Raw genomic sequence first — 12,251 nt, 5'->3', positions numbered from 1 at the left:
TATATTTCCGAGGGTCAACCATTGAACATAAATAAAACAAAACAGATTTGTTATTACTTGGTTTTACCATGACTTGGGACACAACTGAGGCCCTAGCGGCCCACATGTGCGATGTGGTCCAGTTTTACATGCTCCCAGAGCTAAAGGAAGATCTGGACAGCGTTCAGCTGGAGCCGTCGCACTTTGAAAGTTATCACGCGCTGCTCACCCACGATTTGCCGAAATTCTACGATTTAGTACAAGAATTTCTTCAGAAGACCAATAATTCTGGACACGAGGAGGTACGAGGTTTCCTCTAAGTGTATTCCATAAGTTACACTCTGTTTCCTTTTAGCTGAGGGTTCAAATTGTGATGCTCCTTTGCGAGCTGACAGCAGCGCCCACCGTTTACCAACTTAAAGCTGAGTCTAGGAACTTGCTGCGAAATGCCCATAAGTTGGGAAGGAAACTCTCGGAGACGTGGGGAGAATCTATGGACACGCACATACTCAAAAACTATGAGAAAAAGCTGCACAAGGACTGCTGGAAGCGGCAGCTTGGCGCGGTGCATGGCTTTGCTAGATATCTAGAGGTAATAGTCGGGGAACGTACTCCATCAATCGATTCTCTATATTGGATTTATTATTGCAGCTCCGTTATACGAAGGACGACAAAATGACCACCCAGATGCTTGCCTTCAGCCTGTCGGTAGGCCTCAATGTGCGCGAGTGCTACGACTTCGTTTATAAACAATTCGGAGTGCAGATCTTTTCAATAATGCTGAAGCATGGCGTAGGCATGATGCTAGCCCTTCCAGAGCTTTCGATCATTAATTGTTTCCCTTGCAGGACCACAAAGACATTCAGGAGTTGAATATCCACAGCGTGATCTACGATCATGCACTCAGAGATGCCTACAACATGGACTCGATCGAAGCAACGACCGCCATATGGAGTTGTCTGTACCTCTGCCTAGATCACTTTATTGATTTGGATGCCTTTACGGTTAGTGGGCAACGTCCTCACTCAATTGTTGAATATTCTTAATGGAGTTTTATGTGCGTCCACAGTGGAACCAATGCGATGATATGCTGGAACGTCTCCTTCAAAATGTGACAATGTCTTCGAAAGCGAAGAACTCCATTTGCCTGCTTCAGTTTATAACAAGAGTTGGCTACTACTTCACTATCAATCGCGGGGATATCGAAGCAGCTCTGGCCACAGATCTCACACAGGCGGATCAACTGGCGACCTGCCAGGATGTGTGCTCCTCCATCAACTCCAGCACCAGCTATCGTTGGGCCAAGAGCATTTTGCAAATGCTCGTCCTGGAATCGGATAAGCTGCTGCAAGGCCCAGATGTGTGCGTAGAGCTGCTCGGCCAGATGCAGCGCTGCTATCTGGTCTGCATTCTGCCCATTCCGCTTCAGGCGCTGCACGTTCATTTGCCTGAATTCTACACCAAATTCGTGGCTGTGCTCCTCGAGTGCATGGTAACCCATAAGACTGCACCGTCAGTTAAGAAGGTGAGTTCGATCTTTATACTTGCAAAAGGACACCTAGATGACTGACATCTTCTCTTCCCACAGCTGGTGCTGCGTTTTATAGAAATATTCAGCTTTCAGCTTAAGAACTGCGCCCTCCAGCAGCTACCCAGCGACCTGGAGGAGTTTGTAGATGCATTGAAGTCCATCCAACGAACAATTTCCAAATAAAAACGAACAATTTAACTGATGAAATATTCAGCGATTAGCGGATAAGTGAGTGTGGCTATGAATGCGTGTGGCAGGATCGCAATCAGAGCTGGCCGCAGACCCAGAAAGAATCCCCTGTAGCCGTGAATCTCAATAATTTTGAGGCAGAGATGCTTCTTCGAGGGGAACTTCTTGTAGCAAGCATTCATGACCACCGTTGTCACCGCATCTACCGGCGTCAGAATCAATGAAATAATGCTGACCGTTATCGTCATTGCCATCAGATCGATGACCCAATCCTCATCGCGTATTCGGTGGAGCTTCAGAAGCATATCCTCAACCTTGTGTGGGGAGACGCAGTTAATTAGGAGTTGCTATAGATAGTTCTTAGATATACCCATTCGTGGATAGGTGCGTGGAGCATTGCCATCGCTCCGGTGCTGAAACCGTGCAGCTCGTAGCCAGTGAAGAGGAAGGCTGTGCCGCCCCTTCCGTACATGCACTTGAGAGCCCGCCAGGGGTTTCCATAGCTGCAATAAGATTCACATTATAGCTGCTTCCCATTGTGGGGACAGGGCATGCATTTACTTGCGTTGTTGGTAGGGACGGCGGGTTAGATCGGCCTGTCGGACAATCGCCACTTTGGCAAAAGGCGTTGAGAGCAAGCCGCCGCCAAGTCCGCTTATGCCCGCCACTGTCGAGGTGTCGAATGGCTCCAGCATGTGCAAGTACGGGTTGTCCTTCAGCCAGTGGTACAATGCGTAAGTTGTCCCGGTCTGCACCGTACACCGCAGCAGGGCACCACCAATGCCGTAGTAGAAGCCAGCGATCCTTTTCTGCTTGAACATCAGACGGATGACATCCGACATCGATACAAAGTGTAGCACATTCGCTTGGACGTTCACTCGGATTATGTCTATGGGATGGGAGAGCACAATGGCAGCCACATTGATCACGTATCCCACATAGACGGGCAAGTTGTCAATGCGCTGGAGTGTTGTGCCACTGCTTTGCTTGTCATTGTCAGTGTCATTGCTTTTCATTTTGGAAATTTGTTGTAAGGTATTATATTTATTGTGGATTGAGTTAATTATTAGACTAAAAGGGAAACCGAAATACTGTATAGACGAATACTACTCGCACTCTGCTTTCAGTTTCACAATCTCTAGCTGGGTTTTCTTCGCCTCCAGCATGGTCACGGTGCGTTTGAGCTCGGCAATCTCATTCAGTTTGGTGAAATATGCAGATTTTGCCACCAGATAATCCGTCTCCGCCTTGATCAGTTCCTTCTGCAGCCGATTGGCATCTGCGTGTGGTGTCGCAAGTGTATCTATGTTACTCAGGTACCCCTCCAGGTTGGGACCAGCATTCCGCACTTCTTCGTCCAAGGGCTCAACTTTCGGTTCGATATCCTGCTCTCCTCTGTGCTTGAACTACGAGTGGAAGATGCAAGAATCAGAAAGGGATTGCCACTTTGGACAAGCGTTTCCCCACTTACCTCCTCGGTCAGGTCCTCCTTGAATTTGTGGCACGACTTTCTGTGGGTGGGAAAACAAGCGAAATGTTTACATTGCAGACTGCAGACTGTACCCGACAGACGACTCTCTGGGTACTTACCTATGGATGATGAGCCTGTCGATGCTGGTGTTTGCTTGATACTTGTGGCAGTGCAGGCAAAGTGCTCGCTGCTTTTTGCTGACCTCGTCGGGGACGGGAGTGAACCCCAGGCGTTTCCATGTAGATGCTTTGGAGCTACTTCGTATGCGTCCCACTTTCATGGCAAAATTTACGAGTATTTTGACACGAAATTTTCGTACGCGAATGCAACCCTGGCAATGTGGCCGTGCATGTATATGTATATATGTGGCGTTAGTACGTATCTACATGAAGCCATTTTGTTTGAAGCCGCCGTTCATTATTCTCCAATAAACATGCCACGAAAGAAGAACGAAGACTTTTACAAAAAGTACGGGTTTACCGCAAAGTGTGAAAACGGAAAGTACTCGGCTACGTGTCTTTTCTGTCAGAAGGAATTGCAGAATACAGCGCTAACAAGACTGTCGTTACATAGGTAATTGTACATACAACATACAAATACCGTACATAGAAGTATATGTGTATGTGTATATGTATATGTTATGTATGCCAATGTAATATACAATGTCTCATTTTCAGGCAAACGTGCGATCAGAAAAGAGCCTTATCGGAGACACAATCCATATATTTGGGAAGGGGGGTCCGTCCTTCACTGAGGGTATGTATTTAATTACTGAATAAAGGACACTTGAGTGAATTCTGTATCCATTAGATTACGCATGAGGACGCAGATGGTGGAATAGATCACGGGAACGAGGGCAAGGAGATTATTGTGAAGGCAAGTACTGGGTGCTGCGTTACCGACCCGATCTAACCTGACCCTATCCATAGATCCAAGAATTTTTAGACGACTGCGAAGACGATCCAGATGCTGATGGGCAGGGCCAGCAGACGGTGATCAAGTGTGAAGTGTCTGAGCATTGTAGCCCCCATATAAACTCTTCAAACGAGGACTATCAAGCAGACGCAATGGAATATGAAATAACAGGAGGACCAGACAACCGGGAATACGTGGAGTTTCTTGATGAATACAAAGAGGTGATGGTAAGATAGCTCCCGAGTCTTATATTCCATCATTATTGATTCATATTCCCTGCAGCAAAGCCTGGACAATTCGGCCAATAATACTGAAGAGAATTATGCAGAAAACAGACCGAAGAATAACTTGGCATCGTTGAAAGCCGAGAAGGTCAGGGCCGAGATCAAGCAATTCCGCAGCAAGACGCAGTTCTTAAGGACAGAAACGGAGAACCTGAAACTGGAACGGACGCTCTCATTGCTAAAAATACAAAAGCTGCGCTTGGAAATAGACTCTCTGCGCGCACAAAGCTAGAACTTTGTAAGAATATCAACAAAACAGTTCATTAAGCAAAAGAATGCAAGAAAGTATTTTAGTTGCCAAGTCATCCCCATATTTGTAACACAATTATAAAGAAATACGAGTATATCGGTGCTGCATCCAGATTTTTCTCCTCCGTGATGGCGGATGTCGCAGTAACAACACCGGGAGGAATTACAGCTTGTTTTAACCTTATTTATTTTCATAATTATAATGTAAATGCAGTGTCCTAGTCGTCCAGCTTCTCGGGAGGTGGTCCACAAGGCTGCAGCATGCGCTCCATCAGATTAAACCGCACCCGGGCCTTCGACTCGTTCTCCGCAATGGCAAAATAGTTCAGGATATCGTAGTGTCCCATGTAGCTGGCCAGTGAGTCCCGGTGCTGGTTGGTCAGCCACTCGAACTTGGTGGTATCTGCGTGTCCAGTGCCGATGTACTTGCTCTGGAGATGCTCCAACTGGCTGTGTATATTGTAGCGTTCGCCCATTTTCCCACTTTTTTTTATATTTTCCAAAACAGCACAATTGTGTGTGTGTGTGTTTGGTGTGACCGCGGGCTTATATACCTCAGATATATACCGAAATATGCATTCTCAACTTTAAAATATACCGAAATGTACTGAAGAAAAAATCTAACTTAACCCACTCAACACCCCTATATTTAATATGGGTATATTTATTCGGTAGCCCCACGGTGGTCTCACTAATCATCACATGACAGCCATAAGTTTTTCTTTGCATTCGTCGTTTTGTCATATGATTGAAAAAAGTCCAGCGGAAAACTAAAAATGTTGCAGAATTGCGTGATCTTCTCGCTGTTTATTGCAGCCAGTAAGTATATTAACTGATCCAGATGATATTTTGGCCGTGCACTCCACTCGGAATGCGAGAAAACGCCACTTGTTCTCTACACTTTGTTTCGTGTTGGGGGTGGTGACTCCTCCTCCACTTGGGCAAAAGTGTCTCACGAGTGTAGCCTGCATGCGCAGAAGCTGTAATAAAGCACTGTCACAAAGATAAAAGAATATCTTGTATATTTACACGCCTTTCTTTCGTTTAGTTCATGCTGCAGGCGAGCTGACGGTGCTGAACAGCCCCAAGGCGATCAGCTTCAAGGGCAACGATGCGCTGGACAGTCACTATGTGGGCGATGTTCTGTACGCTGCCATGGGCAATGCCGTCGCTGGAGACTCCAACTGGAGCGGCATGACCATCAACGATCCCTTCGAACTGGCCAAGGGCGTGATCTGCGTGCACGTGCAGGGCATTAGCCACGTTATCACTGCGGGCAGTGCAAAGACCTATCAGCTCACCGAATCCAACACGGATGCCTCTCTCAACGCCCTGGCTGCCGAGCTGGAGGCCACCAACGAGCCCGTTTGCGACATCAACTTTGGGCAGTTCGATGACGGTGTAAGTAGCCGCTGCCTCCCCCCATAGAGTCTCGCTTTGGTGCTTAGAATTTATATAACACTTTTTATCCTCAACAGGTGCAAGCCTTCAAGTCGTGCTTCGGTGACATCAATGCCGCCCCCCCCGCTAAGCCCACGAAGCACCTGAACCCAGTTCTGCACAACGCCGACAAGCAGTTCCTGCAGGAGATCGGCTACCTCGATGTCGCTGCCGCCAACCTGGCCGATATGCAGAAGCCCGCAAATGTGCTGATCCTGCGCGTGTCAGTCGACGGCATTGCCAAGGCCCATGGCGAGAAATCGGTGGCCCTGGATGAGGCCAACAAGCTGCTCTCGGCTGCCATTAGCCGACTGTTGGCTGCGTCCCAGAAGTCCAGCGACTCGGTTCTGTTTGTCCAGACCACCGACAAGGACACCGGTGTGGCCCGCACCAAGCGTGACACCTTGACTGCCGACTCCACGAACCCCTTCAATCTGGCCACCTACTACAGCAGCGACTATCCGGTCATCTTCAACATCATTCTTTGGTTCATGGTCGTCTTTGCGCTGTCCCTGCTGGCCATTTGCTACGCCATCGGTGCCATGGACCCCGGCAGGGATTCGATCATCTACCGCATGACCTCCACCCGCATCAAGAAGGACAACTAAGCGGCATGCAAGTGGAGCCCTTACCTTGTTTTGTTATTCCGATTTCGTCCCTTTTGTTTGAGTTGCGTGAAGCCAACTTCCAGTCAGAAATTAGAACAAATTCAGCGGAGAAATTGTGTGTGTCGTGTGTCGAGTGCAATGTCGTTGCAGTTAGTTGGCTTTAGCTATAAATAAGTATTACTTATCATTTTTGAAATGCAGCTGCGGATGTGCAGCAACAATTCCATAGTAATTTGTTAAATCTTCCTTGTTTGTTGTACTTTTTAGGTTTATATATATAAAATGCTTCACATGTGATGCATGCAACATGTAACAACATACTCGCCAGTCAGTTCAGTTCAATCCTCTAGCAAAACTATTCATCAATATGTAAATTATCAGAAGAAAGTCAAATGTTAAATATATATAGCCTAAAAAGACACACATTTTGAGTTGTTATAACACTTTTATTTATTATTATATTTATTACACTAATAAGGAAGAAGGAGGCGGCGTGGGTTCACCTCTTAAAATCAATTTTTTCGCTGCACGAAATGCCCAAATTTAACAATTTCGATGTGACACGACACTGGTCAAGGCTTGGTTCTTTGGCAAAACTTTTCACATACGATTCGAAGATTTTCTTTTGGTTACGCCCCCCAGTGGTCGTGGCCATGATCGTAGGGCGAACTGCTGCCACCGCTCCAGTTGCAGCAGACGCTATCGTTCTGGGATGTGGAATTGTCGCGCAGCATGGCTTGCAGATGATTTATATAATTGATGGCAATCCTGCAGGGGGGATTCACAATTAATATTTACACCTCGGACACACATTCCTCACTCACCTTAGGCTCTCGATTTTGGAGTACTTTTTGCCATTTGGCTTGGAGATGGGCAGCTTGGAGCGCAGCAGATCGAAGGCTTTGTTCATGTCCCGCATCCTCGTGCGCTCTCGGTCGCAGGCCGTGCGCCTGTAGTCCTTCTCCATCTGCAGAGCCTTCTCGCGCCAGGCGGGATTGTGCTCCTTTGAGATCTCCACCTCGGTGCTGCTGGCAATGCTGCCGCCCCCGTAGGCCATGTACATGGGCGGAGGCACCAGCTCGCTGGGTTTGCTCTCCATATGGCTGGACAGGGGAACGGGCAGCTGGCCGGCTGCATGCCACATCGACACTGGCTGCGGAATGATGCTGTAGGGCGGATGGGCCATCGTGGACTGCATCATGCCCATGCCGGAGGAGTCCTTCTCGTAGCTGCTCATCAGCGAGGGCGTATAGGTGAGGCAGCCATGCGGCGGCGGCAGCGGCTGCTGCTGTGAGGCATAGGCCAGCATGCCGCTTCCATCGCTGGACAGCGTGTAGTTCAAGCTGACGGGGATGTGGCCCGACTGTATGGTGGCACCGAGCTCCAGCAGCACCGGCTGCTCCGCTGACTCAACATCCCCCTCCGACGCGCCGTTGAGGTAGGACCCGGGCGTTGAGACGGGCAGAGCCACCAGGGCAGGTGGCGGTGGCTGGCCGGAGGCTGCACTCAGCAGTTGATCAGTCATCGCCTAAGCCGATTTCAACGTCCGCTGACGGCAATGAACGCGATCGATCTGGCACTGGCACTGGCACTGGAATTTCTTTTCGATCGGTGGCTCGTTGCTGTAGGCTTACCTGTCGGTGGACACTATTTTTAGTGCATTAGAAGTTTGCCAGTCGAAGCGGGGACAGAGGATTGCCTTAGTTTATTCCGTGATGAATGTCTCACCACCATCCGAGACGTGTGACTGACTAGGGTCCAGTGGTCACGGCCCTTAGCCAGCACCCAGCAGCAGCATCCCACTTAGATGATGAAGAGCTCTTTTGTACGTGTGTCAATATCGATCGATTGCAAGACAATGGACGAGCGCAACTTGTCGTCGAGGATCGTTGTCCGTTCGCTGTGTACCTGCTGGCGGGGCAGGGTGGGGGGTAGGTCCAACAAAGCCGCTTAATTTCCTTGCTATTGTGAGCAGGGAATGAAGGGAGATCGTCGATGCTGAGGCGCGTGTGCCAGGCTGAAGTTGCGTTTGTCGTCTGCTGTGGCTTCGATCGTCGCCACAACTTCAGTTTGAGTTTTTCTTCTTGATCGCTATGTACTCCGTTATGAACTCCTCCCCCGCACCCCCTCAGGTATGTATACTCCTCCCCCGTGTGTTTGTATTTTTGTCGCATGTAAACACAAGTGTTTTGGCTTAATTGAAAAAAATACATATCCATATCCCAGAGCCATAGCCACAGCCAGAGGCATTAATATACGGCTCTATGTGTACTCCCTAGTTCTGGCATTGCCTCTCAAATGTACTCCCAATTTCAAACTAATCCATAAAACTACAGTGAAGCCTCAGCCTATGACCTTGAGCTCAATCTTAGCTAGGTAAAAGTTGGTCTGATAAAAGTTCTTCAACTCCAAATAACTTCTATGAGCAATGCATTTCAATGGTTCTATGAGTATTGCTCTGCCTTCTATTCCCCTTTACTGTACCCTCACTGTATGCCTTCTGTGCCGAGAAACCCAATTCATTAGCCAGATCTCGTATTACCGCTCCACCATCCAAACTTCACACAACCCCCCCAAGGGAAATTACTTACATTTTTGCACAGCCAAAAGTTATTGTAGCTGCATTGCCAGAGCGTGTTGCCGGGAATCGGAAATAAATATGCCAACTACCAGCGAGTATTGCAGCCTCTGTGTGGTGGGTGTCGAGTGGCCAGGAAGGTGTAGATCGCCCTCCCCGAAAGTGGGTTACATTCGCAACTCGAAGCTTACTGAAGTTTATTGTTTGCTGCAGTGTGTGTTGTGTGTGTAAAAAAGTCGAAATAAATAGGCAAAGTGTACAAATATTAAGTGGGCAACACGAGCTCTGAGCCGTGGCATAGATCAATTCATTGCAATTATGTACAAAGGAGCAAGGGGTCATCGGGTCGCGCTGCTCAGTTTCAATGCTAACTAATTTGTGACAAGCCAAGCACCAGACCATCGCGTGGCGTCGCGTCAAGCAAATGCGTTAAAACTACACCCCCCTTGGGCAGTTTCTAGCTGGCGAATTTCAGGGGCCGCAGCTCAAAGTATTTGTCCAGCACCTCCTCGGTGATCAGTTTGCGCGCCGCCTGATGCTGCTCCACAATGGGCGTGAGGGTCTATAAAGTGGGACATTAGCTTAGACGTTTAGCCAAAATTCTCGTCGCTACTCACCTCCACAGCCAGCTTCTTGATCTCTCCTGTTAGCATCTCACCCTTGCGGTAGGCCACGCGCACCTCCTCCAGCTTGGCATCGTCCTCGAGGAAGAATTTCAGCAGCTGGTAGGACACATCGATCTCTGGCACGCCGCCCAGCTGTCGGTGCTCCTCCACCGTTGTGCGGCCACCCGAAAAGGCGTACTTGTTGATCTTGTTCTTGATCTGCTTGGGCGTGTCGGTGAGGAACACCGCGGAGTTCTGGTCGCTGGCCGACATCTTCGTCTTTGCGCCCTGCAGCGCCGGGAAGAAGGTCGAGTGGATGAGCGCACACTTGGGGAAGCCCAGGCGTGGCGCCACATCGCGCGTCATGCGGAAGTAGGGATCCTGATCGATGGCGCATGGGATGAGGCAGTGCACCTTCTTGTTGCCGAAGAGGAAGGGGAAAGTGCTGGAGATCGCAGGCGCCGCCTGGGCGGCGGGGAAGCCAATCTTGCCAATGATATCCGAGTCACCAAAGCCGAAGATGCCCTTCACCTGGTTGAAGGTGACGCACTTTTGGATGCGAATGATGTTCTGGTACATGGCAGGACACTTTCTACAAGGACAAAAATCATTAGTGAATGAACTGGGAAACAGCTGGAAAGCCTTGTGGTCCTACCCCATAAACTCCAGGTTGTTGAATATAAAAGTTTTGTTCACATCAAAGCCCATGGCCACAATATCCTTGGCATTCTCGCGGGCCAGCTTGATGGCATCCTCCACCTTCAGGTCCTTCCACAGGGTCTTCTCGTCGTCCGTCAGCTGAATGACCAGCGGCACATCGAACGTCTCCTGCAGCCACTTGGTCAACGTGAAGGGTATCAGGTGGCCCACGTGCAGGGAGCCCGAGCTGGGGCCGCGACCCGTGTACAAATAGAAAGATTTGCCCTGCTCCTTCAACGTGAGAATGCTGTGCAGATCGCGGTGCGAGAAGAACATGCCGCGCCTAATCAGATGGTGTGCGGGCTTCCCCGTGATTTTCTCGAAGCGTGCGATAAGCTCATCATCGATTTTGCTGGAGCCAAAGCGTTCTGCAACGTGTCAATTACCAATATTGTTAGGGAAACTCAAGAGGTGCGTGTATTGAGTGGCTGGCACTCACTTATTAGCTTATCGTAGTCCACGCCCGTGTCGTTGCTGCTCGCCACATTCCACGGATCCACCACATCTTCAACAGCAGCCCCTGCGGCTGCTCCTCCTTCTTGGGCCTGTGCATCGGTGCCCGTTTCCACGGGCTCTGCTTCGGCCTTGCCATTCAATGTCAGCGCCTCGACGCCCTCAACCACTGTGTCCTTGGTGTCCGCCATTGGATTTGGGGTTCAGTCTGCACTATTTTAGGCAATAAACAATAAAAATAAGTAATACTGACGAAATTCTGCCTTTCACATGTGGAGCGCAGTTATCGATAAAGTGAGTGAGCGAAATTAACCCACTTAACCCCCTTCTAATTATGCAGGTGAACAACTTGAGTTGAATCGTTGAAAATGTGTACTTTTTACACATCTTCCGTGTAGATTTATACGGCTGATGAATCAATTTGTCACAAGATTGGATATAAAAGCCTATTTACATTAATGCTGAGTTATAAAGTTTTTGCGAGCAAATTCCAGCACTGAGAGCGAAAGTATCGTCATCGAGGCTGACAGCTGACACAAATCGAACACTTTTATCGAAAAAACCAACAAAGAAGCCGGCTGGCCGCATTTTATAAACAAACCAAAGTTTTAGCTAATATCATGGCCAGCGGCTCTCGTATTACCACTCTGCCACAGTCGAAGGAGGCGCTGCTCAAGTCCTACAATGCGCGCCTCAAGGAGGACGTCCGCAGCATGCTGGAGAACTTCGAGGAGACTCTTAAGCTGGCGCGCAGGGACAGCCACAGTCAGATATCACGTACGACGCAATCAGAGCAGGATGCACTTGAAATGCAGATTCGTGCCTCCAATATGGTGCGTGCCGGAGAATCCCTTATGAAGCTGGTCGCCGATCTCAAGCAGTATCTGATTTTGAACGACTTCCACTCGGTAAACGAGGCCATCACCAACAACTCGCAACTGTTCAGATCCACGCAGATCGAGTGCGACAAAAAACTGATGAAGCTAAGGGACGAAATGGCAATGGATCTGTACGACCTGGAAGAGGAGTACTACACGAGCATATTCAAGTAGACGCCCTTACAGCTCTAGTATAAGATATTTGTAAAACAAATAAAATTGTAAAACTCAACAGTGTTGTTAACTTTTTAGCAGGAGAAATGGCTGAAAAAAGATAAGCATGTCAGTCTAAGATTAAGTCATTGTTAATGTTTAAAAGCAGCTAAAATGGAGTTAATATTAATTTTTGGAAATAGGGTACCCAAGTGCCCA

General features: G+C 48.7%; 9 protein-coding genes across 10 annotated transcripts; 4 read left to right on the top strand and 5 right to left on the bottom strand.

Moving 5' to 3' along the window:
* Nucleotides 1-21: 21 nt before the first annotated feature.
* On the top strand, nt 22-1,815 carry LOC117898267. Its single transcript, XM_034807521.1, has 6 exons — nt 22-281; nt 335-571; nt 631-771; nt 828-983; nt 1,049-1,504; nt 1,568-1,815. The coding sequence occupies exons 1-6, from the start codon at nt 69-71 to the stop codon at nt 1,691-1,693; spliced, it is 1,329 nt and encodes a 442-aa protein (XP_034663412.1). The 5' UTR covers nt 22-68; the 3' UTR covers nt 1,694-1,815.
* On the bottom strand, nt 1,685-2,762 carry LOC117898271 (mitochondrial dicarboxylate carrier). The gene is made up of 3 exons (XM_034807526.1): nt 2,261-2,762; nt 2,070-2,202; nt 1,685-2,013 (listed from the first exon to the last, which is right to left on the bottom strand). The coding sequence occupies exons 1-3, from the start codon at nt 2,713-2,715 to the stop codon at nt 1,705-1,707; spliced, it is 897 nt and encodes a 298-aa protein (XP_034663417.1). The 5' UTR covers nt 2,716-2,762; the 3' UTR covers nt 1,685-1,704.
* On the bottom strand, nt 2,720-3,484 carry LOC117898274. Its single transcript, XM_034807529.1, has 3 exons — nt 3,290-3,484; nt 3,171-3,210; nt 2,720-3,105 (listed from the first exon to the last, which is right to left on the bottom strand). The coding sequence occupies exons 1-3, from the start codon at nt 3,448-3,450 to the stop codon at nt 2,806-2,808; spliced, it is 501 nt and encodes a 166-aa protein (XP_034663420.1). The 5' UTR covers nt 3,451-3,484; the 3' UTR covers nt 2,720-2,805.
* A 58-nt stretch (nt 3,485-3,542) lies between these two features.
* LOC117898269 lies at nt 3,543-4,672 on the top strand. Of its 2 annotated transcripts, none has more exons than XM_034807524.1 (5): nt 3,543-3,743; nt 3,848-3,926; nt 3,981-4,046; nt 4,100-4,306; nt 4,368-4,672. In XM_034807524.1, the coding sequence occupies exons 1-5, from the start codon at nt 3,604-3,606 to the stop codon at nt 4,599-4,601; spliced, it is 726 nt and encodes a 241-aa protein (XP_034663415.1). In that variant the 5' UTR covers nt 3,543-3,603; the 3' UTR covers nt 4,602-4,672. The 2 variants fall into 2 exon arrangements, with proteins under 2 accessions (XP_034663415.1, XP_034663414.1); XM_034807523.1 differs by having other exon boundaries at nt 3,548-3,743; nt 4,100-4,312.
* A 109-nt stretch (nt 4,673-4,781) lies between these two features.
* LOC117898276 (splicing factor 3B subunit 5) lies at nt 4,782-5,148 on the bottom strand. The gene has a single exon (XM_034807531.1). The coding sequence runs from the start codon at nt 5,092-5,094 to the stop codon at nt 4,837-4,839; it is 258 nt and encodes an 85-aa protein (XP_034663422.1). The 5' UTR covers nt 5,095-5,148; the 3' UTR covers nt 4,782-4,836.
* A 142-nt stretch (nt 5,149-5,290) lies between these two features.
* On the top strand, nt 5,291-6,857 carry LOC117898270 (ATPase H(+)-transporting accessory protein 2). Its single transcript, XM_034807525.1, has 3 exons — nt 5,291-5,437; nt 5,667-6,019; nt 6,097-6,857. Exons 1-3 carry the CDS (start codon nt 5,395-5,397, stop codon nt 6,664-6,666), a joined length of 966 nt encoding a protein of 321 aa, XP_034663416.1. The 5' UTR covers nt 5,291-5,394; the 3' UTR covers nt 6,667-6,857.
* A 243-nt stretch (nt 6,858-7,100) lies between these two features.
* Nucleotides 7,101-8,723, bottom strand: LOC117898273 (protein Fer3). The gene is made up of 2 exons (XM_034807528.1): nt 7,491-8,723; nt 7,101-7,434 (listed from the first exon to the last, which is right to left on the bottom strand). Exons 1-2 carry the CDS (start codon nt 8,189-8,191, stop codon nt 7,296-7,298), a joined length of 840 nt encoding a protein of 279 aa, XP_034663419.1. The 5' UTR covers nt 8,192-8,723; the 3' UTR covers nt 7,101-7,295.
* A 701-nt stretch (nt 8,724-9,424) lies between these two features.
* Nucleotides 9,425-11,291, bottom strand: LOC117898268 (tryptophan--tRNA ligase, cytoplasmic). The gene is made up of 4 exons (XM_034807522.1): nt 10,988-11,291; nt 10,505-10,916; nt 9,862-10,441; nt 9,425-9,806 (listed from the first exon to the last, which is right to left on the bottom strand). Exons 1-4 carry the CDS (start codon nt 11,190-11,192, stop codon nt 9,702-9,704), a joined length of 1,302 nt encoding a protein of 433 aa, XP_034663413.1. The 5' UTR covers nt 11,193-11,291; the 3' UTR covers nt 9,425-9,701.
* Nucleotides 11,292-11,546: 255 nt separating this feature from the next.
* On the top strand, nt 11,547-12,129 carry LOC117898275 (mediator of RNA polymerase II transcription subunit 22-like). The gene has a single exon (XM_034807530.1). The coding sequence runs from the start codon at nt 11,622-11,624 to the stop codon at nt 12,051-12,053; it is 432 nt and encodes a 143-aa protein (XP_034663421.1). The 5' UTR covers nt 11,547-11,621; the 3' UTR covers nt 12,054-12,129.
* The last annotated feature ends 122 nt before the right edge of the window (nt 12,130-12,251 follow it).

This window comes from Drosophila subobscura, chromosome O (assembly GCF_008121235.1).
Source record: "Drosophila subobscura isolate 14011-0131.10 chromosome O, UCBerk_Dsub_1.0, whole genome shotgun sequence".
Classification (NCBI taxonomy): domain Eukaryota; kingdom Metazoa; phylum Arthropoda; class Insecta; order Diptera; family Drosophilidae; genus Drosophila; species Drosophila subobscura.
Note: the sequence above shows the minus strand (reverse complement) of the source record. Positions and strands in the feature narration are given on the sequence as shown.

Bases quoted from the DNA above. Each gene is read 5' to 3' on its own strand.
- LOC117898269 (XM_034807523.1), top strand. From the start codon at position 3,604: ATGCCACGAAAGAAGAACGAAGACTTTTACAAAAAGTACGGGTTTACC. The intron at 3,927-3,980 runs GTATGTATTTAA...TGTATCCATTAG, and splicing joins GGGTCCGTCCTTCACTGAGG to ATTACGCATGAGGACGCAGA. The intron at 4,313-4,367 runs GTAAGATAGCTC...TATTCCCTGCAG, and splicing joins ATGAATACAAAGAGGTGATG to CAAAGCCTGGACAATTCGGC.
- LOC117898273 (XM_034807528.1), bottom strand. From the start codon at position 8,191: ATGACTGATCAACTGCTGAGTGCAGCCTCCGGCCAGCCACCGCCACCT. The intron at 7,435-7,490 runs GTGAGTGAGGAA...TCCCCCCTGCAG, and splicing joins TCCAAAATCGAGAGCCTAAG to GATTGCCATCAATTATATAA.
- LOC117898275 (XM_034807530.1), top strand. From the start codon at position 11,622: ATGGCCAGCGGCTCTCGTATTACCACTCTGCCACAGTCGAAGGAGGCG.
- LOC117898276 (XM_034807531.1), bottom strand. From the start codon at position 5,094: ATGGGCGAACGCTACAATATACACAGCCAGTTGGAGCATCTCCAGAGC.
- LOC117898271 (XM_034807526.1), bottom strand. From the start codon at position 2,715: ATGAAAAGCAATGACACTGACAATGACAAGCAAAGCAGTGGCACAACA. The intron at 2,203-2,260 runs GTAAATGCATGC...ATCTTATTGCAG, and splicing joins CGTCCCTACCAACAACGCAA to CTATGGAAACCCCTGGCGGG. The intron at 2,014-2,069 runs GTATATCTAAGA...TCCCCACACAAG, and splicing joins ACGCACCTATCCACGAATGG to GTTGAGGATATGCTTCTGAA.
- LOC117898268 (XM_034807522.1), bottom strand. From the start codon at position 11,192: ATGGCGGACACCAAGGACACAGTGGTTGAGGGCGTCGAGGCGCTGACA. The intron at 10,442-10,504 runs GTAGGACCACAA...TTGTCCTTGTAG, and splicing joins AACAACCTGGAGTTTATGGG to AAAGTGTCCTGCCATGTACC. The intron at 9,807-9,861 runs GTGAGTAGCGAC...CCCACTTTATAG, and splicing joins TCAAGAAGCTGGCTGTGGAG to ACCCTCACGCCCATTGTGGA.
- LOC117898274 (XM_034807529.1), bottom strand. From the start codon at position 3,450: ATGAAAGTGGGACGCATACGAAGTAGCTCCAAAGCATCTACATGGAAA. The intron at 3,211-3,289 runs GTAAGTACCCAG...TCCCACCCACAG, and splicing joins GACAGGCTCATCATCCATAG to AAAGTCGTGCCACAAATTCA. The intron at 3,106-3,170 runs GTAAGTGGGGAA...TTCCACTCGTAG, and splicing joins AGGAGGACCTGACCGAGGAG to TTCAAGCACAGAGGAGAGCA.
- LOC117898267 (XM_034807521.1), top strand. From the start codon at position 69: ATGACTTGGGACACAACTGAGGCCCTAGCGGCCCACATGTGCGATGTG. The intron at 572-630 runs GTAATAGTCGGG...TTATTATTGCAG, and splicing joins GCTTTGCTAGATATCTAGAG to CTCCGTTATACGAAGGACGA. The intron at 1,505-1,567 runs GTGAGTTCGATC...CTCTTCCCACAG, and splicing joins CTGCACCGTCAGTTAAGAAG to CTGGTGCTGCGTTTTATAGA.
- LOC117898270 (XM_034807525.1), top strand. From the start codon at position 5,395: ATGTTGCAGAATTGCGTGATCTTCTCGCTGTTTATTGCAGCCA. The intron at 5,438-5,666 runs GTAAGTATATTA...TCTTTCGTTTAG, and splicing joins CTCGCTGTTTATTGCAGCCA to TTCATGCTGCAGGCGAGCTG. The intron at 6,020-6,096 runs GTAAGTAGCCGC...TATCCTCAACAG, and splicing joins TTGGGCAGTTCGATGACGGT to GTGCAAGCCTTCAAGTCGTG.